At 38.5% G+C, this 27134-nt stretch overlaps 1 protein-coding gene across 1 annotated transcript in view; it reads right to left on the bottom strand.

Annotated features, from left to right (window-relative positions):
* Positions 1-27134, bottom strand: part of LOC110678492 (protein tincar) — a 370698-nt gene that overhangs the window by 140276 nt on the left and 203288 nt on the right. Inside the window, exons 3-4 of the mRNA XM_021851444.1 lie at positions 12611-13406; positions 1996-2117 (exon numbers count right to left, since the gene is read on the bottom strand). Of these exons, the coding sequence (XP_021707136.1) occupies positions 1996-2117; positions 12611-13146 (658 nt within the window). The 5' untranslated portion in view covers positions 13147-13406. The remainder of the gene's footprint in view (positions 1-1995; positions 2118-12610; positions 13407-27134) is intronic.

Below are 27134 nucleotides of genomic sequence, written 5' to 3'. Positions count from 1 at the left end.
TTACGACTTGCTCTTCTGTTACCGTAAGAGGGAGGCAAGGTGTAGGGCGGGATACATACTGGCGAATGAGAACACTTTCTCCTTAAATTATAGCCTGGCTCCTTCCGACACCCTCTCATTCAATCCATTTAGTTTAGTAACAACTTCCTTTAGTTTGGGGAAATGTTACGCTGGGATAGAGGTTCTGTGCACCTCTTGGTTATTACTTTATTTTCGACTGTGGAAAGATTTGTTTCTGTCCGTTTGTTACAGTACGTTGAAATGAGTTATACTCTGAGTGATAATCATGAATCCTTTGTTCGTACACGCATTTTACGGAAATTTGATAGGGTTACGTAAAGGTAGAGACCAGTATGTGTAAATCAGTTGGCCATGGATTTAAATTTGTTGGAAAACCCTACAACAATAATGAGGATTTTTGTAAGTAGGGGAACCGGGTGTAAATGCGCCTTTGGGGTAAAACACACCACCCTTGTTTTGAACGAACGACATGCTTTGGGACGCTGTTTTTCATACGAGATAAGGGAAAATGTATTAAAATGCTTCTCTCTATATATTTTTAAGTGTTTTCCTGGCAAAAATATGGGGAGAGTCTAATCTGAATTGAGACTCTGAACAACTTTGCCACAAGAAAGAACTTGAGTAAGGTAATGGTGCATCTAAGCCAAACCTCTAATTTACAAGAGCACAAATGTCGAGAACTTTCCAGCACAAACGGATGTCTGGTTCTCTAAATTTGTGCTCTTAAAAATTAGAGGATTCGCTTCGATGCATCTGGGGCACTTCTCCGAACGGAGACAGCTTCTCGCTGTTCTTTAATGCACAAACCATTACATTCTAAATTATAACTAAAGAAAGGTTGCGATTATGACAATTGACTAAGATTCAAATGCAACAAATGACATGGCGTGGTTAACGTTATGCGGTCGTGTCATGTACACAACCCCCCTCTGATTTTTTATGAACATTGCTTTTGTTTTGAGCGCAAAAAAAATGGTTTTGAATATTTGGAAAACGATAAGGTTATTTTCCTCTTAATTTTCAGTATCAGTCCTTAATTTATTTTAGAAGCACCAAGTACAAAATTGTACGTTTTATCTTATAAATCTGCAGGCAGCATTCCAATACGGTTCACCAACAATTACGAGAAGTGCAACTCATCCGAACAGAGCATTTCTTTAGTGGATAGTAATTAAAAAAAAGTCCATCTAGAGAACGCATTCTTTACCGCCCCTCCCCACGCTTCTTTGGTAGCACGAGCCAGAAGCCATAAAAACTTATCATCGTGCAATCCTTCTGCTACTTTTTCTTCGCTGTAACGATGGTTATTACAATGTACAGTGGCCCTTTGGTAGTCCTTATTCATTAGTGCGGTTGTGGTTCTCTTATGGCCGATAAAACTCGCTAATGGATGAGAAATTTCAACGTCTGTGCGCTTTGTGTTTGCTCAGATGTTTGAGAGGGTTGGTTAGCTCAGCTAGCAAACGTTGGATTTCTTAACGTTCTAAGGATATGCACCATTTTTTTTTATCTTACGCTTATAGTTAGCTTTGTTCGAATCCTTGCCTTGCCATGTAAACGCTTAGTCATATCAAAATCATGTTTATCGTTTCATTACTAACTGGGAAAAAGCTCAAAACTGCTATGTAGTTTGACAGCGCGCACCATTTCAATTTAGGACTCACTCTTTCAAATGCACATCAGGTTACTCAGAACTTCTTAATCTCATGCAAGAGAAAGTTTCCGATAATTCCTGGGAGGCTGATTTGAAAAAAGTGAGAACTTTTATTAAAAAAATCAAGAATATGAATGCTTTGGCGATGATGGAATTTTCTACATCCTCATCAAGAAACTTCCAGAGGGTAGCTTATTATTCTTGATTGGTATATTTAACAAATGTTTTCAGTTGGAGTATTTTCCTGACAAATGGAAAAATCCCAAGGTTTATGTTTTCTAAAGAACCAAATGCGAACCCTTTAAAATCATTTCACTTACCTTTAGAGAGCAGTCCATTCTCGATGACTTTGGCTTCCAGGAGCAACCGCGGCAGCAATAGGCATATCGCCGTGATGATATGTATGAAAGCGGACGTTGGTCCTCCATGTATCCAGAGAGCTCTGTAGCGCAAACGAAGCGAAAGAAGAAATATTCCTCATTAGAAGGTGAAACATCATCGTTTTGTTTGATTAAGATGCATTTCGAGTTGATTGCAAACACTAATCCAAGGGGATATATTGGAAATGGTCTTGTACTAATGAACACCTTGTCGTAGTTATAATTATGAGTCAATGCACCTCGATACCGAAACCCATCGTAATGTAATTGATGTATGCGATTGGCTCGGATCACAAGATGACTATCGGATTGCAGGCTCATCATGATAATTATCACCAACATGACTCTGTATTTCACTTTATCGTTCCATCGGTGTGCCAGGATAAGCCAGGCGTGAAAATGATTGATTACACATTTCCACCTTCTTGAAATGTTCGGAGAAATCGGGGAGGGTATCGTTGAACAGAGGAGAAGAAGTACTTTCACCCCGTTCACGTTTGATTGTACGCTGGAAACAACTTTCGACGTTCTTCAATGGAGAGCGCCTAATTGATGAGTAGTAATTTTACTTGCAAGAGGATTTCGCTAATTGAAAGCTTTCGTCAATTAGTTTGGGAGGAGTGAGGATCCGGTCGGTAATTTGTGATCATTTAATTTTAATTGCGTTAAATATACAAATGTTGAACTATCTCTAAGACCCAACATTTTTTTTTTGCTTTGGAATATTGATCTTTGCACGATTTGAACTGTCCAAAACGTGCATACCGTTATGAATCGAAATCCGGACGGTACCAATATCCGGACACTCTGTTAATATTCATTAATTTCAGCTTAATTTGAATGTTAATATGTTTGAAATTTATTCTTACTCTTTACTTTGAACACTGAAGATTATTCACTATCATTTCAATCTAGTTAACATTGCCAACTTATTATTAAAAATAAAAATAAGTTAGATGTTTCTGTCGGACGTCATTCCATCGCGGTTCATTTTAGTTCAAGTTTAACGATCTCTGCACGCATGAGCCAAGGCACGAACAACGTTTAGTTAAATGAAAAGTGCGTGAAGTTTAATTTTGTGGAGTGTTTTGAACAAAATTAGGTGCAAAGTGATACTTTCAATGTTCGATAACACTACTGGTGTGAAAAATGATGCAAATGTGTATTTAACAGTGTATAAAGGGACTGTCCGGGATTACGAGCCAGTGATTTTAAATCCGGACAGCGTGTGAAAGACCCACTTTTCACTAGTGGAACTGTTTTTTCCATGGAAGATAAAATAAGAGAAGACTTGAAAAGTATACATAAATGTGAGATACAGAATCCATTGCGTTAAAGTATGGCAATATAATTGATCACAGCAGTCGGTTTCCTGTGTGAAGAGCAACTGTAACTTGCACACTTGCATTCATTCTGCACTTGTGAACTGGCACTTGCCTGGGTAAGTTGTGCGTGCATCGCGTGGAGGGTGATTCCTTTTCTATCAATAATCGAAACTCCACAATAAACAGTTATGAGTTATCAGAAGAATATGTTACATAAAAAAATATTACGAAAATTCTAACTAAACATACTTAAATCGTAGTTTGAACATTCATGTCGTCTTAAGCGTCCGGGTATTGATGCATCACGGTAAATCAATTTTCGAAAGTACAAACAAAATGTTCAAAAATCTATGAATTTTGACTTCGATTTCAATTTTGAATTATAATTTTTGAAAACCTTTATTCGTTTTCGTTTTGTTTCTAGTCTCTCTAATTACAAATTTTTGACAATGACAAAAATGCCACCATGCTCGTCGTCTACGATAGATTGTTTGTGGAGAAATGTAAGATATACATTTTTTGTACATATTTTAAGTAAGTAATAAAACTGTTCCACTTTTCAAACACCAACAATCAGCCCTGTCGTCCTGCTTAGTCGCGTTTAGTCGACGACTAAGAAGCTTTTATTTATTTTTTACTATTTTAGCCAAAATGTATGCAGGGGCCTTCCTTAGCCGAGTGGTTAGAGTCCGCGGCTACAAAGCAAAGCCATGCTGAAGGTGTCTGGGTTCGAATCCCGGTCGTCCAGGATCTTTTCATAAAGGAAATTTCCTTGATGTCCCTGGGCATAGAGTATCAGTATGAAATTGTAAATTTCATTACAATTTCCGGAAGAAGGGGCCACTTCCTTTTTTTCATAGATAAGTGGCTATTTCGGAGATGGGATCTGAGGTCATAAAAGTGGAGAATAGATAACAAGGCATATATGGGGAAATAGGAAAGTTTCTCCGATATGCTAGAACTGCACGAAAATTTGTTTTTGTTGGTTTTCTGGTCGTTACCAATATGAACCTGCTATGTGAAAACCTAAAATATATGGTCAAATTATTTAATAACGCTAGTAAAGCTCGGAAAATTCCTTTGCTGCCCTACAGGGCTTTAGTATGCACCTTATCTCGTAAGGGCCTACGAGAGATATAATCAAGTCAAATAAGGGCGCTGATAGAGCTCAAAAGGGCGTTGACATACTTTGAAAAATTATGTCAACGTTCTACAGTGCGTTAGCATGCACCTGATCTCGTAAGGAACTAGGAGAGATGTAATTAAGTTGATCAAGGGAGCTGATACAGCTTAAGGGCGCTGATTAACCTCGAAAATTACATTCGATGTTCTAAGGGGCGTTAACACTTCATCTTTTATGGTTTTATTAATTTACTCAATGCCGCATATATAGCTTGAAAATAACTGTTCATGTTCTACAGGATCCTATAACATTTCCCCGAATACCATTACCCCGAAAACCATCACCCCGAAAGTCAATACCCCGAATGGTCAAGTACCCCGAAAACCAATACCCCGAAAACCATTACCCCGAATAGTCCGTTACCCCGAATTCCATTTCCCCGAATGGACCATAACCCCGAATTTTCTTGGCACGAAAAATTGAAGATCCGACAAATGAATCCCATATACCTATTTCATAGAATTTTGATTTTCATTTGAATTTTTGTTCTTAATGTTATCAAAGATTTATTATTCTTTTAATCAACAGCTATTCTTCATGAGCCAGGTGAGAACCCAAATTTTACTCACAGGCGTGTACTTGATTTTGTGAGAATGATTGTGTTCACAGCAATAAATCATTTTTCGAACTGATGATAATGCTGACATGTTAATATTAGATACATTTCCCGCCCTCTTTCAAAAGCGTTATATTATTTGTTAATGTATAATTATATTTTTATATTGCTGGAGGCAATGCGAGTTCAACATATTCTAAAATGTCATTAGACTATGGTTTGAAAAATGTCAGATGAAAATGTTAACTGATTTTAAACTGACCACTATTTCAAAAGTACATCGCTAAAGAACAGCCTATGATAAAAGAAGAAAAAAATCACTGTTGAAAGCGTCAATAATTATGATGCCAACAATCACTTTGTTAGTGCAACTTCCGAAAGAATAGCCGATAACTAAAAGAAGGACAAATCTCTTCTTGGAAATTGTAATACTGACAAGATGTAATACAGACAAGTAATGCAGGGGCTTATTTTCATTTATTTTTTGAAGTCACTGCCAACTTTGAATTTCGCTCAAGACAATTTTGTCAGTCGATTTTTTTACCGCTATTGCTCAAACTTCAACTCAAACGGTACAACTCGAAAGAACAGCCTATAACTCAATGAAGAGAAAATCATTGATTTAAATTTTTACACTGCCATTATACAACCTCGAAAGAACAGCCGATGTTTGAAAGAATAAAAAATCACCAATAGGAATAGTAGTAACTTAACTCTCCCTTACTCGATATTCTGTATCTCGATATTTCCCCTAACTCGATGGAATGCGCGGTCCCTTCAATCTAGCATACTTTGATCCCTCTGTAAGTCGAAACCTCTCTAACTCGATGTTCCCTAACTCGATGCGATCTGTTTCAGTTTCCTATGCAAGTTTACCTCTCTAACTCGATATTTTCATGGAAATTTCCAAATATTCTCCAAATGTTCATAAATTTCATAAATTTGATAATTATGATTATAGTGATAGTAAAATGAAGGTTCACAAGTCATTTCAGGGTGATAAAAAATTAAAATTTTGAAGACTATGCAAAAAGTGTCACGTTGGCAAATGTACAAAAAATTTACTATTTTTCACATTTAATTTACTATTTTAAATGTACTTTGTCGAAACAATCAAAATTTCGAAAATTGAAAAAAATGTGTTTTGTATCTCGATACCTCCCTAACTCGATGATCCTTTCAATATCGAGTTAGGGAGAGATAACTGTAGTTACTAAGCCGAAAACTTTCAGGCTCAAATTCGCGAGCTTCCTTGAAGAATTTCTTGAAGTGCATCACTCATTTTCGGGGAAGTGTCGTATTAGGGGAACTGGTTTTCGGGGTAATTTACCATTCGGGGTAATGGTTTTCGGGGTAATGTGTCATTCGGGGTAACGTTGCATTCGGGGTAATGGTTTTCGGGGTACTGGTTTTCGGGGAGATGGTTTTCGGGGTAATGGTATTCGGGGAAGTGTTATAGGACCGTTCTACAGGGCGTTAACAATAAGCAACTGTTCTCGTAACGACTCATGAGAGATATGATCCAATTCCTAGAGAGCGTTAATACTCTTAGAAACTTGTTTTGAATGTTCTAGAGGGCGTTAACTGTAAGCAACTATCCTCGTAAGGCCTTATCAGAGATGAGACTGAATTTCATAAGGGCGTTGATACACTTTGAAAAAATCTTTCAATCTTTCACAGGGCGTTAGTATGCACCTGATCACAAAAAGACGACGAAGTAGCTCAAACTTTACGACGACAGGGCTGCCAACAATGTTTTCAAAGTTATACCTACAAAACATTCCTGAAATTTGTGAAAATGACCTTAGCTACATCAAAAGGTTATACCATTACGTTTTGAAGAAGAAGTAATTGTACATGAAAAAACATTGCAGGAGGTATTGCTTACCATCGATAACGTTAAGTCACCAGTCGCCGTACGGCCTTCATTCACCGTGCACATATAAAGATTCCTACAGAATGTTCATACAATTTCCAGCAAAATACGACAATTATCAATTATCAATTGGTCGGCGTTAAGTCAGAGTGGACCAAGTGACATTTTTCATATTTTTAGAAAAATGGGTTTAAAGTTTAACGATCTGTAGTTTTTGAACTCGTTTAAGTTTTGGTTCAATATTTCTACACATCTTTGTATTACTTTCAAACAATATAATGTAAAGTGATAATCATGAAAACCTCTGATCCAAACCTCTGATAGAACGATTTTCTGATGAACTATGTGTACTTGGTCCATTCTGACTGAACTGAAGACCACTGTTCAGTGAGTTGGTTCACTCTGACTGAACAATTTCTAGGAAAATAACAATCATTCAATGCTTGCATGGCCAAACTGGGTGCATATCTCTAAGATAAGCAGATTATGAAGACCCTTCGACATCAGTATCGTAAAAATTTCAATAATCCATATCTTCAATACCGAAATCAATGTCATTACGATAGCTTGAAAATTATGGGTTTTGCAGGGTCAGGGTATTGAAGGCCAGAAATATTCAAATATGTGTTCAGTCAGAGTGGACCAAGTGAAAATCTCGAGTACCGACCAAAATATACTAGTCCAATAAGCGGGTTCGAACACATTCCATACATATACCATAGAATTACCAAAAACTTCTATCGGATTCCGAAATTGACTCAAAAAATACAAAAATCAATCAGTTTATTGCTTTTCAACTGTCTGCACAGAAATTGTTGCAATTTCTGACCACCCATCCAAATATGGTAAATCGTCAAAAATCAAAATCTAATGCATCGAATTATGTAATATTTATAAATTTCTATCGATGGATAAGTAGAAGAAACATTCAATGTCAAAAAATTTGACAACTTTCTTGAAATGTTTTTTATTTCCTCGCATTCTTCAGCGTGTTGATCATTTTCGCTGATATGGTAATAAGCACTTGGTCCACTCTGACTGCACACTTTTATCGATTTTTATTGATCATCCAAAGTAAATTTGTTACATATCTTTCGCAATTTACAGCATTCATCAAATCTGATCATAGTGAAATGGAGGTAAGGTAACTTTGCATCTAATTATAGAATAATCCAATTTTCCCATGTTTTGTACTTGGTCCCCTATGACTTAACGCCGACCAATTATCAGCAAAATACGATAAAACTGATGAAATGAAGTAGTTCTTGTCACAATGCATTTTGAAAAACTTTGTTTATGTAGTCAAAATTATATGAATTCTGTTAAAAAAAGATTGTTGTGTTGTAATTTAACTACTACATATTTTGTTTTTGAGCAAATATGAAATGGTTTGGACAATACATGACGGGGTTGGTGGTCTGATGGCTACCGCTTCTGCTTCATAAGCAGAAGGTCAAGGGTTCAATCCCAGGCCCGTCCCTTTCCTCGTACTTTGTAGTTGTATATCTCTCTTGTATCTATCTTCCATTCTAAAGCTATCACACTCAAACTATTCGTTCATAGCAAACGCTAGAACCCGAGACGGACAAGAAACCGTTTCCCTAACGCTTCCATTCTTCCACGCGCATGCCTTTACTTACGCCTGATACATAGGCAGTCTACTAACCACAAAAGCAAACCTCTCTGCCATGCCTTTCCCCCAATCCATACACTCCCGCATGTACTGGCTTAGATGCAGTGGTATATACGGTCTACGTGGGAGCCAGTATAATGCATCATCAATTCCTCCCTCTTCCCCACATTGGTCTCCATTCTGACGTGGCAGGCACCATTGTCGCTAAAAATAGATCACCAGCACTTATACACTGAGGATGCCTGTTAGTCCCAAGCAGTCATTCGGTTGGTTCCTTGTGTGAGTGCAGCTGATCTGGCGATACTGGAGTAGCATCCACGGGCGGCCAATCAAGCTCAAGCTCAAGCTCAAATATGAAATGGTTTGGACAATACAGTAGGCCGTCCCTTATTTTTCGAAAATGTGAAATGTTATAAGTTCGTCATTGTAAAGTGCTCGAGTGTACGCTACATGGGTATAAAAAGCCACTAGTTACAAATTCTCCTGTACGCGTTAAAATTCATCATAAAATTTTATTTCCTTTGTAATTATAAATGTTATATCAATTAGCTTTGTTCAATTGATCTTCATTGTTTAAAACAAGTTATTACTTTAGCTAGTACCACGAAGTTAAGTAAATGTTGACAAAAAAGGAAAAGAGGTTATTTTTACCCGATTTGACAAATTGACCGGAACTAACTAACTAAAATAATATTTTTATAACGCTGACATAAAATTAACATCTACAAAGAAAACAAACTTCTATGCCCACTATCAACGCGCGCAGGGTAACTTGATACTAGTGGCTTTTCGTACTCACGAAGCGCGCACTAGAGCAGCGAACTCGATTTGCGCACGGGGGTCATGTACACCTGATACCATCAAGGCCGTTGGGGGCCCACATAGTGTCCACGTAGGGAGTTCTAAATTTTACATGATTTTTTTCGTACCAAAAATGACGAACTTATAACATTTCGCATTTTCGAAAAATAAGGGACGGCCTACAATACAGTCAAACCTCCTATAACGACTTTATTGATAAAATAATAATTTAGCCATATTTTTTGCTTTCTATGACTTTTATTGTAAATTAAGATTTGAGTAACCTTACTACTGATTGCGCACATTACTAGCAACATAGTTGCTCCATCAAAAAACGTTTCATTAAGAAATTGAATCATGACGAAAACAATACGCACGGTGAATTCAGTTACGAGTTTTTTTATCAATTATATGAAAAATCTAATAAAACTTTATATTTGGAGCAACAGACAGAAAAATGTAGGGGAAGCTGGTCCAATTCGGACCCTGTTCTAATTCGGACTATCAAGCATTTCTCAATACTGGCGCTACTGTAAAGATCGTGTGTACCGTTTTTCTACCCACCGTCTGGCTAGGATCTAACACAGTACATTTGACGCCTTTCAGTGAATTCGTTTGATTTTTATATTAGTTTGTTGTTTTGAAGTGCTCTAGTGTGCTATCGGTTAGCATTATTTCCAAGCTTCTGTAATTGATAATAATTTTCCAATATATCTGTGTTATTTTCTAATCGAATCCTTCAAGCCTAAGCTTTCATCTGACCATATGGTTTTATGGTGCTCAACTAGTGCTCAACTAGTTCGAACATTTCAAAATGAGTGATGGTCCAATCCGGACCTTTTGATATGGTTCAATACGGACCTCTTGTTTTTCAACCAGCAGTCATTCTATTTCATAAGCTCCATCCCGTGAAAATCTTATTGACTTACCAGAAAATCACAAAAGTTGTAATATTGATGGATGGTGCCTTTGTTTCTGTTGCGTTCAAGTAAAAGTCTTCCAAAAAATTTAAGAAATACAGTGAACCACCGAAAAAAAGGAATCAATAATCCAGCTACTTCAAAAGCATCTTTATTAATACCACAGCCTATTTAAGATACAGCTTTCCAAATTTGTTTGACAATACGATACAAAAAACGTTTACGAGTGCTGAGAACAATACAATCAAATTTCCCTTACTCGATATAATGTTTTGATCATGAAATTTTGAAGTTAGGCTTTATTTTATAATTACTCAAAAATAGCGTACTTTGATCCTAAAATGTGTGTCGATACTTCTCCAACTTGATGTTCCGAGACTCGATGCTGTCTCTTTCAGTTTCCAGAACAAGTTCACCTTTTTAACGCGATATTTTCATGCTATGATTCAATATGTTGAATTGTTACTGTATTCTAAGCAAATATGGCTTTTTCCAATGTATTTTGTCAAAATAACAAAAAGCACCAAAATTAAAAAAATATATTGTCTTTATCTTCACTGTACTCAATTTTGAACCAGTTTCGGATTTCACTCATGTTTTTTAATGAAATTCACATTCTACTTGAGCTAGTTCTGACTCGAAGTAAATAGGAATGTTTCACACATTGAGTTAATTTTGCATGCTTGCACTTATAGAAGAAGTTCAACTAGCTTTGATACCAAAGAAATCGGAGTTATATTTAATAACTACCATAGTAAAAAACGATAAAATATAGGGTGTCCCGAATTAGAACACGAGGGGTCCGAATTGGAACAGGGTTGGTCTAATTCGGACCTTTTGGAGAATTTTGTTCAAACATGTCTAGTCATGTCCTGGTAGGAGATACCACAAAACTCTCTGAGAGAAAAGTGCGCGCGCTAAATCAGGCTTTCATGAAAACATAAAAATTTTCATGCCGTCCATCGTGCTGAAAAGATATGGCCAAAAAACTGTTACTAGGTCCGAATTGGACTATGTTCCCCTATGTTTTTATATGAAACAAGCAATTTAACATTGGGCTTATAGAACAACATATCAATTTTCAATCACTTGCAATTTAGCCAATAATTAAATTGAGATAATAACAATTTACTATCGCTTGGATGGCTTAAGAAACCCTAATATGATACAAATAGATTTAATGAAATAGGAAAATCGAACCAGGTATGTGCAACTGCACGTGTATTCCAGGGGGCTGTTTTCTTGAGTTTATGAATCTGAAGACATATACTCCAAGATGTTCTTGAGAAATATCTTAGATAATAACAAATGACGTAGTTACCTTGTCCAACTAGGGTTGGTGATCCAAAAACCGCATAGCTAAGAAAAAATATTCGTATAAAATGATAAATAAAGCCATCGGCATTATTTTCACATCATCTGAAACCTATTTTGGTGTTGTGGAAAAATATTGAAACTATTTTACTTATATATTTGTTTTTATTAACGATTGTGCCATTATAGGAGCACATGTGCCTATTGTACCACTATTTCTAATTTCCGTTCCTAAAGTAATTTCACGGCGTAGGGAAAATACAAATCAAAATCGTATTTTTATAGAATTTTCTTCTTTTTTCTTCAAAGTAGGATCAAACGTTTCCGATAGATGTAAAGAAGTTCTTAATTAATCAATAATTCGATTTATTAAAAAAATAGTTTTTCTTGGTAGTGCTACTATAGGAGCAAAAGGTCTACTATAGATGCAAAGGAGCTTACATTTTAAGCAAAACTATTTATTTAGATCATTTTTTAAACAAAATCTAGCTGTGAATCAATGGTACTTAGATAAAAAGTTCCTGACCTTCATGTCAAAAAATATTTTGCTACGATTTATAGCAAAACGGTCGTTAAAAGACACTAGTACGATTATAGAGGCTGTCTACTAAGGGAACACCGACCCTATCTTATATAAGTACACAGCTTAAAAAAATGTTTTAAATTTAAGTTTATTTTGATGCACATATTTGGAGCATCAAAATAAACCTAAATTTCAACGACCAATCCATTATTTTTCAATCGAATTCACTTTTAATTTACACGATCATGTAATATTCAACCATTTTTGTTTGAAAATTGAATATTTATTCATTAAAGTTAACATGATGCTGTAACATTACACGAATTTGATTTATTTTTACAGTAGGTTTCAGTTTACATCACATTGAAAATTATTTTTTTTTTCTGTGTAGTAATATTTAGATTGACCCATATAAAAAACTCACCTTAAGGTTCCCTCGAAGGCCTCCTCCTCCAGTCCATCGGTGGGTGTCGACGAGCACAGCCGCGTCCCGGATGCCAGCTTAATTCCGTCATTAGCTAGATTCCCCACGCGAAATAAGGCAGCCGCCAGCAGCAGTGGCATGAAGAGCACCACCAGCCCACAAAACACAATCTGGATGTCCAACTCGGTACTTGGCTTTTCGTACTTCCACGTGAGAGCCGATAGTCCCAGATAGCGATGCGTTCCCTGAAGCACTAGATAGCCCTGGAGAAGCGTTATCAGCAGTCCATACCAAACCGACCAAAGGGTGTTGAGGTGCAATCTCCGGGGCTTTTTGGATCCCCCATCTCCGCCCATCCGATGTCGATAGGGATTGCTGCTTCCGGAAGCTATCACACTGTTGGCTATGCTCGAGTTCAGACTTTGACATTGCTTCGACGATGCATTGGATGTGGCGGTAATGTTGAGCAAGGAGCGATTCTTCTTCGAGACTTCGTTGTTGTTCTCGTAACCGACCAGAGAGCCCGTGATTGACATTTTATCGGTGAGTGAGTTCTGTTACGGTCCAGGGAATCAAAGTTTCTCAAAATGCCAAATCAAAATCTACGGGTGGTCCAATTCCGGGATAAAATGCTAGTACGACACACGTTTCAAACTATGAACTAGATAATACTGACGAGTGGTGCCATCTCGTGGCTATGTATCCGGTATCAAGTCTTTTCGGCTGCGCTGATATGACGAATTCATGGCGAGACGAGCGGGTGTTTGGAGGGAGCAGCCGGGGTTGGTCAGTTAATCTGCAAGACAAAAGAGAAAACGGAGCAACGGTGAAATAAAGCTGAGCTCTGAAAATTTTGCCAAAGTAGGATTTTTTTTTATTAAAAGAAGTAACGAACTGGGAAAGTAATCTATCAGAGCATTAGCATTATTATGCTGCTGTGTAATCATTACCGTGATGAGATGTTTACGGCATGAGAGAAAATCACAGCTTGGTGGAGCGTGAATGAGGTTCCCATAATTTAGTTTTGACGAATGGATTGAATTTTTCCAAATATTTTAACCTTTCCTTCAGTACATTTGTACGAAAAAGCACCAATCATTTTAAAAAGCTCCGTTTGATACAGCATTGAACAATACAATGACACCTTTTTCGATTTTTCTAGCAATTTCCCAATGGTTACATATCAGCACACCTGATAAAATTCATCAAAAAGTCCTCAGAATATGCTGTTTTTATTTTTGTTTTTTTTTTTACGATTCAAACCAAGAATAACTTCAAATATTCTTCTCGCAAGATAGAAGATAGAAGATAGAAGATAGAAGATAGAAGATAGAAGATAGAAGATAGAAGATAGAAGATAGAAGATAGAAGATAGAAGATAGAAGATAGAAGATAGAAGATAGAAGATAGAAGATAGAAGATAGATAGATGTTTTTTTTCCAAAGAACTAACATCAACATACAGCGGAAAGAGTCACCCCAAATCAATTCATTAAAACTTTAAACATTCAACAGTTTAGCTTTAAAGCCCCCATTTTGTATTATGCTATGGGGATGAATAATCGCTCAACCCGTTATAATCATCATCTAATTCCAATTAATGGCATGTTCGGCGGCAACTCTGAAACAGCTGCCCTTTTTGCGGGCCAATGATTACCGGCATTAGCGCCTCTGATTGTATTGCCAATTTTGCCGAACCAACTGAAGCGACACTAAAACTATCATCATAATAATCAATGCATAAAATTGAAACCATCCGGGAGCCGGGAATAGCGTATCGGTCTGCTGCTGCTGCTGATGCTGCTGCTGCCAACTCAGCGGAAAATCCTGCCTTTCCATTGGACTGCTTCGGTTGCCTGCAGCGGGATACAAATTTCTTTCAAGCTTTTTAAAGGACTGTATCGAAAAGAAATTAGTAACTGTCGTGATGTTTTGCCCTAAGCCTAATGCATCTTTTTGTGCCTAATTTTATATCACACCTCGCACCTTCAATATTAGGGAAAAAGCACTAATTATTGACTCATTAATACGATTTTGGCCTACTTTGTATGAAAGTTCAAAAATTGACACAGAATTCTAGTGGGTCGAAAATTAACGCTCTTCTCCTATATACGAGTTGGTATGTGGACGCCGTAATGCCTAGATACAACATTTTCGTAATGTGAAATTCACTTACAACTTTTTTTAATAATTTTTTTTATTTGTTTTCTTCTTCCATGCATATGTTTTACCTATCGCCTACATGCATACTATCCACCTTCAACTTTCATGCAAGTTCTACCACCTTGCTTGCAAGCGTAACAGACAGATAGGTTATTGGTATTGTATATAGAGGATATACACAGCACTTAGAACCATAAAAAATATACCCGGTACCCAATTTTTCTGGGATTGTTGAAAATGTTGCTAGTTACTTTTCGATACAGTCCTTACGTGTTTGCCTGCACGGTGAAATGCACGTTGCAAAAGACAAACGAATAAATGGAGTGAAGATGAAAAACGTATTAAATTGGATTTCCTCCATTTGTGTTACTATTTTCGTTCCGGAGAGGGAAGCGTTCCAGAAAAACGAAACAACCTAGTTTGTTGTGTGACACCAGAAGCCAGTTTATGGAATTATATTTTGCACTTCCGCTGGGAGCGTGGCTTCTGAGGAATAGCGATTATGCTGAATATAGCCGTTGAAAAATGTACCAAGCTCCGTCGAGCATAAAATTTGCCTTTATCATTTGGTTGGGATGTTTCGCTGAATCGAGAATACGAGAATTGTATAAATCCTAGAAAATTTTCGTGTAGAAATTCGCATAGCTCATCGATTTATGACAATACAGGCTGTAGACTTATATACCCTCAAATCAACTAGTTTACTAGCTTTTTTGATGAGTTTTGATTTTTATTGAATTATCACGTGATAACTTCGTATCACGCATCCAATGCCGTAACATCAGTGACAATTTTCAATTTCGGAACAAATGAATGCGTGATGAGGCGGTGTGATTCTGATACAATGACTCAATTGTCTGTCATTTACAGCAAAATCTCATTAGCTGCAATTACTGTGACACGACGTGGGCTAAAATTCCACCAAATCAAATTTCCGCAATCAGTTCGAAATTTAATTTCCATAAACAGTGGATTCGTTAGACTTGTGCAGCGAACTTTTATAAATAAGCGGCGTCGTCAGTGCATTTTACATTCGGTGGCGTCATCGGCGACCCATTTCATTCTAAATCGTATTCCGTAAAACATGGTTTTGCTTTTTGAATTCCGTTCATAAGAAGTTCATCTTCAATTTTTGAAAAGCAACTATGCTTTTTCATGAGAATGAGCATGAGCATGGATGACCGCTTCGTAGTTGCACTTCGTGATTGACCAGAACAATCGAAGTTGTACAGAGATTTAATAAATGGGGCTTGGGATTAGCTACCGATTCTCAATGTGCACAAATCGAACGTTCAAAATTTCAAAAGTCAATAACGACGCAGGTCACGCCCAATGCGGTTATCGGTGAAGGGAATGCATGTTATTTAGACAACCATTGTTACTAGTGACCGAGTATACCTCTGCATCTCCACAGTTGTCATGGAAAGGATATTAGGTTCAATGGGATCAATGATAAAATCACTTGTTTTTAATTATGAATCGTGGTTTACGGCTAACCAGCCGAGTGGAAGTTTAACAACTACCGAAAAGCTAAACATTACATATACTTTGCAATTGGATTAAATGGGCAAATTGATGTGAAGTTTTGCGAAAAAGTTACACGTCTTCTCAGTGAGAATCGGAATTGAAAGCCCACACAATAGAAACCTCAGCCAGCACAGTTGCTGGCTAGTGTAGTGTGCTATTTCAATACCTAAAAAATAATGCGCTCTTGGGCTAGGCATTGGATATGAATAGAGAGCGTTGTGTTTGGATGGGCATCTAATTCTTCCGAAAGATGTGCGAAAAAGGAGCACGTGATTATTGAGCTGAAATCGAATTCAGGTTAACTTCTGCGTTCATGAGTCCTCTCATGGCGTAGGGGTAACGCGCCCTAACTAGAGATCAGAGAGTCGTGAGTTCGATTCTCACTGAGAAGACGTGTAACTTTTTCGCAAAACATCAGTTTGTCCGTTTGATCCAATTGCAAAGTATATGCAATGTTTAGCTTTTCGGTAGTTGATAAAATCACGCCTAACCAGATTCGCGATTTTTTTTTGTTTGGATTTGAACCACTGCGACCATTAGTTGATCTATTGTGATATACCCCTGTTTATTATTGCAACGTGCTCAGTACGGCGAGTTACCATTCAGGATAAATGCCGTTGTTCGATGATGCGAGGTATCCTTGGAGGTATTCCAATCAGGAAAGACCTTTAAAAGAATTCAATTACTTGATTAGGGTTCTGTAACCAAATGTCAAAAGGATTTAGAATACCCATGTTGAAATATTTTTTTGCAATTTCTTATTGTAATAGGCTGTTTTTCATCTCGCCAATCTGTCATGAAACGGCCTACCTTCCTGCACTGAAATATGCATTGCTAGAATAGTCATTACGCAACTGAATCCATTGCTGTAATGATTCATTTCACAACGCTTTCTTATCACGCAACTGTTTTGAGTTGCGTTTTGAATCATAACACAACAATTTCTCAGAAACTGTTAAATAATGTTGAATACATTCCGATATATTTTCTGATACCCTCAAGTGGTCTTCTACGAAATTGCAAAAAAAAATGTTGTACGTAACTCGTTGCAGAACTCGATTTTTAAAGCACTCGACGTAATTATCCTACTCGGAAAGCCTCGTAGGATAAATTTCCGACACGTGCTGTAAAAATCATCATTCTGCAACTTGTTCCGTAAACTACTATTTCCTACGTGCGAATAATGCTGGACAGTCACAAAGCAGATGTTGAGAGGTCTATCGTCCATTTTGGAACCATCTGTGTAAAAAATAATCGATCCTGGTGAAGTCCCTCCAGATTCCCATATTTGGCGATTCGTACCAATCATTTATACGGTTTATCGGGTTTATCTAGGTTTAGGATTTTTCCATCCAGTCTTCGATCATCTGCACTGATTCATCACTACGAAAATCTTTGCCCAGAAATATTGCCTTCTATAAAAATGATAGTTCATCGCAGCCTTAGCGCATTTCTTTCAGCTTCCATTTGCACGTATTGATGCAATAGAAGCTCATAAAGAACTGCCTCTAAGGCCTTCGATGGTGTACTGTGCATAGCTGCCGTTATGGCCATACACCAAACGTTGTAATTTTGCTGACTTTTGTTGGGATGTAATTTGATTTGTTTTAGGCCACCCGGTGCGGAGTTTCATTTACCTACCTTGATACCTTGATGGCTACAGCGTAGCGTCACGCCATTGCCGGGCGTATTGTAGAGCTCCATCTACGTCGGTCTTGGGCGAAACTTCTCCAGTTGCCCCGAACGTTTTCGCAATTCTTTCTTCCGACATTCGCACTAAGTGACCAGCCCACTGAAGTCTGCCGTATTTTACACGATTAATAATATTCGCATCTTTGTACACTTGATACAACTCGTGATTCATGCGTCTGCGCCACACACCATTTTCGAGTTTCCCACCGAGTATTGTCCGCAGCACTTTACGCTCAAAAACACCGAGAGCTTTCCGGTCTGACTCTTTCAACGTCCACGCTTCGTGCCCGTAGAGAGCCTCCGGAAGAATCAATGTTTTATACAGGGTGAATTTTGTTTCCGTTTGTAAGCCGCGGCACCTAAGCTGGTTACGTAGTCCGTAAAAGGCCCTATTCGCAGCCGCAACACGTCTTTTCACTTCGCGGGAAACGTCATTGTCACATGTCACAAGTGTTCCAAGATAAACAAATTCTTCAACAACTTCAAACACATCCCCATCAAACACTACCTCAGCACCTACACCACCATGCCTGACTCTATATCTACCTGCAACCATGTACTTCGTTTTGGTAGAATTAATAGTCAGGCCTATCCTCGCTGTCTCCCTCTTCAGAGGCACAAAGGCCTCTTCCACTGACCTGCGATCAATTCCAATTAGGTCTATATCGTCCGCAAAGCCAAGGAGCATGTGCGACCTTGTGATAATAGTGCCATTTCTCTGCACGCCAGATCTCCTAATAGCACCCTCCAGTGCAATGTTGAACGTTAAATTCGAAAGTGCGTCTCCCTGCTTCAATCCGTCTAACGTCACGAACGAGGTTGACACCTCGTCTGCGATCCGAACACTTGATTTCGAACCATCCAGCGTAGCACGTATCAGCCTAATTAGTTTCGCCGGAAAACCATTTTCAGACATTATCTGCCAAAGCTCATTTCTTTTCACTGAGTCGTACGCCACCTTGAAATCAATAAACAGATGGTGAGTCTGCAAGTTATACTCCCGGAATTTGTCTAGGATCATTCGCAAGCTAAACATCTGGTCCGTTGTCGTACGGCCCTCACGAAAACCAGCTTGGTATTCGCCGACGAAGGACTCCTCGAGCGGTCGCAGTCTGTTAAACAGGATACGCGACAGAATTTTGTACGCCGAATTCAGCAAAGTAATTCCTCTGTAATTGGCACACTCCAGTCTGTGCCCTTTCTTGTAGATAGGGCGGATGAGGCCATCCAACCAGCCGACGGGCAATTCTTCGTCCTCCCATACTTTCAGAAGTACTCGGTGGATCGACTGGTAAAGCTGCTCGCTTCCATGCTTGAGAAGCTCGACCGGGATCTCGTCCTTCCCAGCAGCCTTACATTTCTTCAGCTCGCTGATAGCCTTTTTAACCTCTCCTATGGTCGGTGGGTCCACAGCTTGATTGTCGTCATCTATGTTCATCATGTTCCTCGCTACATTTCCATTTTCACCGTTCAACAATTGCTGAAAGTGCTCCTTCCACCTGGCAGCCACCGCCATTTTATCGGTCAGCAAATTCCCTTCTCGATCATTGCACATGGCGGGCACTGGTGCGGTATTGTGCCGCGCACCATTGACCGTTGCATACAATCACCGCATATCATTCCGGTTCATGCTTTCTCGTGCGTCAGCTACCACACTTTCTTCGTGCTGCCTTTTCTTTCTGCGGTGTATTCGCTTTTCGTCGGCTCTCGCTGCCATGTACCGCTCTCTGTTCTGTCGGGTACCGGCCACAAGCATACGGCTTCTGGCGACATTCTTCATGTCTGTCACTCTTTGGCACTCTTCATCGAACCAGTGGTTTCGTCTTCGTCGTTGACCAGTGCCGATCACTTCCCGCGCCGTTGTTGTCACAGCTTCGTGGATAGGGTCCCACAGGCTGTCGACGTCTCCAGCAACCTTGATTCTTCCCAACTGCTCGTCTAGTTGCTGACGGTATTGCGCAGCTACACCATCAGTCGACAAGCGTTGTATATTGAAGCGCAGCGTGCTGTTTGTTGTGGAACTCGTGACGCTGGATAACCGCGCTCGAATTTTAGCTACAACGAGATAATGATCTGAGTCGATATTAGGGCCTCGGAAGGTCCTGACATCAATGACATCTGAGAAATGTCGCCCATCAACCAGCACGTGGTCTATTTGGAAGCAGGCATCTCCACTCGGGTGTCGCCAGGTGTGTTTGCGGATATTCTTTCGTGCGAAGTAAGTACTGCTGATTGCCATCCCTCTAACAGCAGCGAAGGTCACTAGCCGCAGGCCATTATCATTGGTAATTGAATGAAGGCTTTCCGTTCCAATGACGGGTCGGAAGAAATCTTCTTTCCCGATCTGCGCATTTGCGTCGCCGATGACTATCTTGACATCTTGTTTTGCGCACTCTCCGTAGGCCTTATCCAGGATTTCATAGAACTCATCCTTCATGTCATCGGGCTTATCGTTCGTCGGCGCATATATGCTGATCAGGCTGTAGTCGAAGAACTTGCCCTTCACTCTTAACACACAGATTCGGTCGCTTACCGGTTTCCACCGAATAATTCGCTTCATCTGCTTCCCAATCACTATGAAGCCAACTCCACGTTCTGCTCTGTTCCCACCGCTGTAGTAGATATGGTACTTGAATGAAGTGTTGGCGATGGGGTTCACCGCTTGGAATTCGCGTTCTCCGGTTCTCGGCCAGCGTATTTCCTGGATAGCTGCCACGTTCACACCGACATTCCGCAGTTCACGAGCCAGGAGCCCCACACGCGCGGGTTCATTCAAAGTTCTCACGTTCCAAGATTCAACTTTCCAATCATTGTTCTTTATTCGTTGCCGGGTCTGTTGCCGTAAAATCAATCCGTTTGCTCTACTTTTGCCTTTCTTGGTTGGTGAAGAGTCTTCGATAGGCCACCTAACCAGGGTTGCGCTACCTACATCGTGCTAGAGGGGCTTCCTCCTCGGTGCTGACACGATACAGCATTGTCCGCTTGTTCTTTACATGATGACCACGGTCATAGCCATCACAACCATCTACCTTTATCAGGGCTTTGGACCTGTAGCTCTGGTTCTCAATAGTTTGAAGTTCTTTCGGACATGCTACTATGGTGAGCCGTCATGCGCTAGCGGTGTTTCATTTAGGGGCCCTCAAAATAAAGGTGAGCTCCGTCTAAATGTAAGGCGCTAATGTAAAATCGATTGTTGAAATAAACGATGACCAAATAGCTTGAAGAATTATGCCTAAAGCGATGGAATTTTGTTGATACGTTGATAATGTTGTTGCAGTCGTTTAATGGCAAAAATGTCAATTATTGAGCGTACAGTTCTTATATTCTTAATTCTTGATCAAAGATTCATTAGTTTATTGAAAACTATCGAGAGGACTTCTTATGAATTGTCATGAAAGTGGAAATATTAGCTGGAGAAGTAGTTCTAGAAAACAATGATTCATATACAGCTTTAATTGGTAATTCTGGGAAATTTTGACATTTTCCTAATTTTGTGTTTTAATTTGGGATTGATTGAAGTTCTTGATGGAAACATAAATAAATTTGCACAAAGTTTGCTTCAAATAAATTACAGGATGAACTCTTCAGGAGTTCATTTTGTAATTTTCACGAACTTCCACAGGAGATATCTTAGGAATTCAAAATATATTTTTTTAGTATAACCATAGAAGTTATCTCAGAGATTCCAAAATTAATTCCTTCAAAAAACCTTTCAAAAATTTTTCATGAAAATCATATGTACCGTAAACCGGGGGCAAATTGATCACTATCACACTACAACTTTTTGTTGTGTTATCCTTCAAAATTCAAATATTGGAAAATGAATTTCGACAAAATCAGTACTTCATTGATTTTTATCAGTTTATGTAATCGTCTTTTCATGAAATAATATTTAACATATCATGAACATAGTTTTAATACCAAAAAATTAAAATGACACACTGGGGCGAAATTGATCATCATATAATAAAGCAAGTTTAGGAATAACAAATTTCCTATCTACTAAATGTGGGTACCTTGAATCCGAAAATCATGTCAAGCTTCTTACAACTCGAGTATTTGATCATTTTAATGCAAAATGAAATTTTGAAAATATGCCTAAATGTAGGAAATTTCCCGTGAATATAAGCACATTATTTGAGAATAAACGGTTTTATGAGCAAAAACTATAGTTACAATGATATATGATATCGAAAATGAGATCAGTAGTTCATACTTAAGCTTACACAACATTTTTAACACTCAAAGATGATAAAACCAGCGGATTGTTTAGCACCGACAATTCCAACTGTATTGCTTACACCTTCAAAAAGTGCGAATATTTCTGTGCAAAACTGACCCTGATGAAAAAAAAAAACTAGTTCAAAATCATCATTAGACATCTATAAACTAGAAAACATGGAATGTATGTGTTGCCAACGAAACCTTCAGCATCCTTGGGAGGAAAATTTGTTTGGTACCGACCTGATCAAATTCGCCCCAGTGATCAATTTGCCCCCGGATTACGGTACTCCAGGAATGTATCCAATGATTTTACCATCGTTCTCTCAATACTTCCATTAAGATTCCCGTTAACAACATCTCCAAGATTTCAAAAATTATTTTCACAAAGGATTTTCTATAATTTCGTTCAAAATTTTCCGAAGATGTCTTCAAATAATTTACCCAGGAATATCTCCAGAAAAAGATCAAAAATTTGATTTTAGATTGGCGAAATTTGTTTAAAATCCTGGAGATATTTCAAAATAAAATCCTAAAGAAACATATTATGAAACATGATTAAGTTTGAAAGCAATCCATTATGATCTCCCACCAAAGTCTCTGAATGAGCTCCTGGTCCTTTGAGGAAATCTTAGAGGATTCCGTAGATGTTTTTTTTTTTCTAAATTGCTAAGATGATTGCAATAACTTGAATGTTTTCTGTAATATTAGCTGGTGAGGAACCTTAGATGAACTTATGAAGCAGCCATGAAGATTTTGCTTGAAAAATACACGACAAATTGTTTGGAAAAACTAAAGGAGTAATGTATGGAGCAATTCCTAGCGTAAATGTGGATTAATTAATTTCTTTAAGGACCGTAGAATGTTTTTTTTTTCTTGCAAGAACTCTAGTATGAGACTTTGGAAGATCTTCTATAGTTACAACTGGGGATATTAAATAGTTGAGAAAAGCATTGTAGTGATCAAGAATTTCGTGGAGCAAGTTCCGAAGAAATTCCTCTTACCATCCCTTGAAACAACGCTGGAAGATTTTTTTTGGGAGATTTGGTGTTAAAATCAATAAAAAAGTTTCTAAAATAGATACCAGAAGTATACCTGAAAAGAACTTTGTAGAAATCAATAGAAGAATTTATAAAGTTTTCCCTATAGGAATCTGAAAAGAAATGAACCTGTGGAAAAACCGTGTAACTAAATTATAATTCACCCTGCGTGCTAATATAGTGCTATTATACAGCTGACATATTCAATTTCAGCCATATAATAGTCCCACAAGACTGAAAAAGCGAATTAGCAGGTTTCAATGAAGAATAAATAAAAAAGATTTGTATTAAAATAGAGACTAACCCTCTATAAAAAGAGATCTGCTACTATCCTTGATTGTCTACAAACCATGTCCCGAAGATGATAATTTATTCATTTTCTCAATTATAATTGACATGAAAAACGGCTTTTTTGAGGATATGGTCTGCAACATACCTCCAAATCAATTTCAGATATCACTATAGTCCCCGCACATTAATGTAGATCCGTATGAATTACTAAATTATACCGAGTTATTGAGAATGAATTTGAAATAGCTATCTAGGCTTCTCTAATTACTAATACCATTGACCATGGGGCCCCTACAAACTTAATTTTAATTTGCTTGTTAACAAGTTAGTTTTCTAGAAATCAATTTCATAATATTAAATAAAGCTCTTACCACGATTTGGAGGCCCCTATGAACTTGGGGCCCGGTGGGACCGCACCCCTCAAACTACGCTACTGGACCGCACGAGGTGTGCCATCGCCAACTCGATTCTCAATCATGTTTATCACAATGACAATAGGGCGATAGTCAAAACTGAAAAGGCAATAGATGGCTCTTTTTCAGTGGTAGTAAAAACAAAGTCCTGAAGCAATGAAAGCACCACCGAAGATGAACTAAACACAAAAAGTTATGTGTTCAAATTACACTTGCTTTGTAATCACTGCTTTTTTGATCCATTTTCCTAATTGCAAGTAATTTACGTTTTTCATTATTGTCCATACGTTTTGACAGTTCTCCGACTACCATTCTTCCATGCGCTTGTGCTGAAAAGAAATTTGAGAATCCAGCGTAGCGCGATCAGTGGGAGGAATACAAACAACAGTGTCGTCGCTCGGCGGCTAGTGAAAGAAACTGAATGTTCGAAAGGTTGTTGCCTGTACTTTTTGCCGCTGGCGCCAAGTGTTAGCGTTTAAGAACGAAATATACAGTCGTTACCCTATTGAAATCACCAACTCGATCCGGTGTCGAAGTTCTGTTTGAATGCGGAACGAGTATCGAGAAGGTTCCGAAACGATAATCCGATAATCGTGGTACTGCAGTCGAACAAATGGAACAAAACTGTGGTGATGGAATCACAAGACTACAAGACTAATATGCTGGAAATACTTCAGGATAAGAGCACGTACAAACCCATCGCGAGAGATCCCACGTCACGTTATCAACAGCAAAACAACAGCATCGTCAACCAACTACGCAAGCTAGTAGGTATATCCTAGGATCTATGGTGAGCATGAGCATGAGAGCATAAATGACCGTACAATTCGCAGTTGCTACTCCATGATTGACCAGAGCAATCGAAGTTGCACAGGGATTCAGTGAATGGGGCTTGGGATTAGCTTACCATTCTTCAATGTGCACAAATCGAGAGTCAATAACGGCGCCGGCCACGTCCTTACGGTCATCGGGGAAGGGAAGGAATGTTAGTTAGACAACCATTGGTTTTAGAGACCGAAGAATCTTCTACATCTCCATAGTTGTCATGGAAAGGATATTGGGTTAGTGGGATAAAGTAAGGATCTGGGAGTCATCTTTAGTTGACGATGCGATCCTTGATATATTCACGCCTGACCGGATTCGCGATATTATTCGATAAATGAATTGTATGCCGAACAAGTGTTCATCGTTCGCCCCCGCAAGAGCAAGCAATGCGACCAAAGGATCAAACACTACTAACCTAGGTATATCCTAGGATCTATGGTGAACCAAAAGCCCACAAACCAGACCTACTTCTGAGGCCAGTTGTACCAAATATGACAGCACCTTCGTAACACATGTCAAAATATGTTGGACAATTCATTCAGCGGTCACTGGTGGTAATTGCCTACAACATAAAAGACTCAACACTTTCTGTGAGCTCATAAACAACGTCACCCTACCAGAAAACTACGTTCTGATTTCACTCGACGTGAAAGCCTTATTCACATCGATTCCAAAATGGCTTGTTCGGAATAACATGATGATTGAGATCAGACCGAACACCCACATAAACCTCAATCTGTTTCTAGAAATAGTCGAATATTGCATTGACTCAAGCTATTTCCGATATGATGGCCAGTATTGCCAGCAAATCTTTGGCACGACCATCGGAAACCTACTTTCTCCTTCTATAACAGATTGGGTTATGGCTGGGAGGGAGGCACCGATATTACACACGAAATATGACACAAAGTTATTTCGAATTGCAAGAAAACTCCAGCTTACCAATGACAATCAAGGCAGACTTGATGAAATTCGCTTGTTTTCTTTTGTTGTGTTCCTTAGATCGTTCTGGACAAACATGGAAAAAGGGCCAGAGTTTTTTGTGCATTTAATTTTCGTTTTTATTGGAAAAAGTAAAGTAATGCATATTTGAACACTGTATATTCAATCAGGATAAAAGGTGCTATTGTGACATTACTTTTGAATAAGCATGAATAGCTTTTCAAACGATTTTTTGTCACTTTTGATAAAATGCAAAAATATGTTCTAATCAATTATTCGCTTTTAATATGTTGGTCCATTGTTTTAGATCTGGGCTCACAGTGACAGTTCGTGACAGCAGAATCTCGGTTCACCTTGACGTACATAAATTTCGTATTGGTTTCTCCCTCTCAGGGTTATGGGAAGCCTGCTAAACTCGGTAATAAGTAGGCTGTACAACATATGTTATCATTTTGCAGCAGAGGTAAGGAGCCGGATCCTATTCTTGGCACTTTCGATTCACTTCGGCAGCGGAGTTTTTTGAATGCTACTGAGCTCATATTTTGCCACAATGTGCGTCGTATTGAAGAGCTTCTCAGTGCGAAATTTCAGACAATAGGGTAACGACTGTTTATTTCGTTAATAACCGCTAACAGTTGGCGCCAGCGGCAAAAAGTACAGACAACAACCTTTCGAACATTCAGTTTCTCTCACTGGCTGCCGAGCAGCGACACTGATGATTGTAATCCACTGACTGACCGCGCTACGCTGGATTCTCAAGTTTCTCAAACTTCCAACACAATCGCTTGGCAGAATGGTAGTCAAGAGCTGTCAAAACGTATGGCAATAATGAAAAACGTAAATTACTTTGGGCCGATTTCTTCATCACCGCTTAGGTCCTAAACCTAGTTTAACTGTATGGGTAAGTGTGGTTTACGGCTTAAGCCACGGTGAAGAAATCAGTCCTAAGAAAACTGGAACGAAAAAGTAGTGGTTAGAAATCAAGCGTAATGTGAATAGATAACTTTTTCATCTTCAATGGTGCTTTATTTGCTTCAAGATTTCGGGTTTACTATCACTGAAAAAGAGCCATCTATTTTCTTTTTAGTATTGTATATCGCCCTATTTGGTAGAGGAAAACCCCTCATGCCAAGGTGAATCATGGAAATGCCCAAGTAGCTCCCCAACTATCAATTCAGAGCCACAAACAAGCATGCATGTTTAATTATTGTTCAACAATGGTAATGACAGCTGAATAAAAATTTTGCTCTATAAAGAGCTGAGAAGGTGCTTTTTAACACAAACTTAGGTCAATGTTCAACGTTATGCATTAGAAGGAACAAAAGTTGAATCGCCACTTATTAAGGTGAAGATAAATCGAAGCCAAACCTCAAATTTTGAAGAGCACGGATCCGGAGAACCAAACATCTGT

Source organism: Aedes aegypti, chromosome 3 (genome assembly GCF_002204515.2).
Source record: "Aedes aegypti strain LVP_AGWG chromosome 3, AaegL5.0 Primary Assembly, whole genome shotgun sequence".
NCBI lineage: Eukaryota > Metazoa > Arthropoda > Insecta > Diptera > Culicidae > Aedes > Aedes aegypti.
This window is presented reverse-complemented; position numbering and strand designations above follow the sequence as displayed.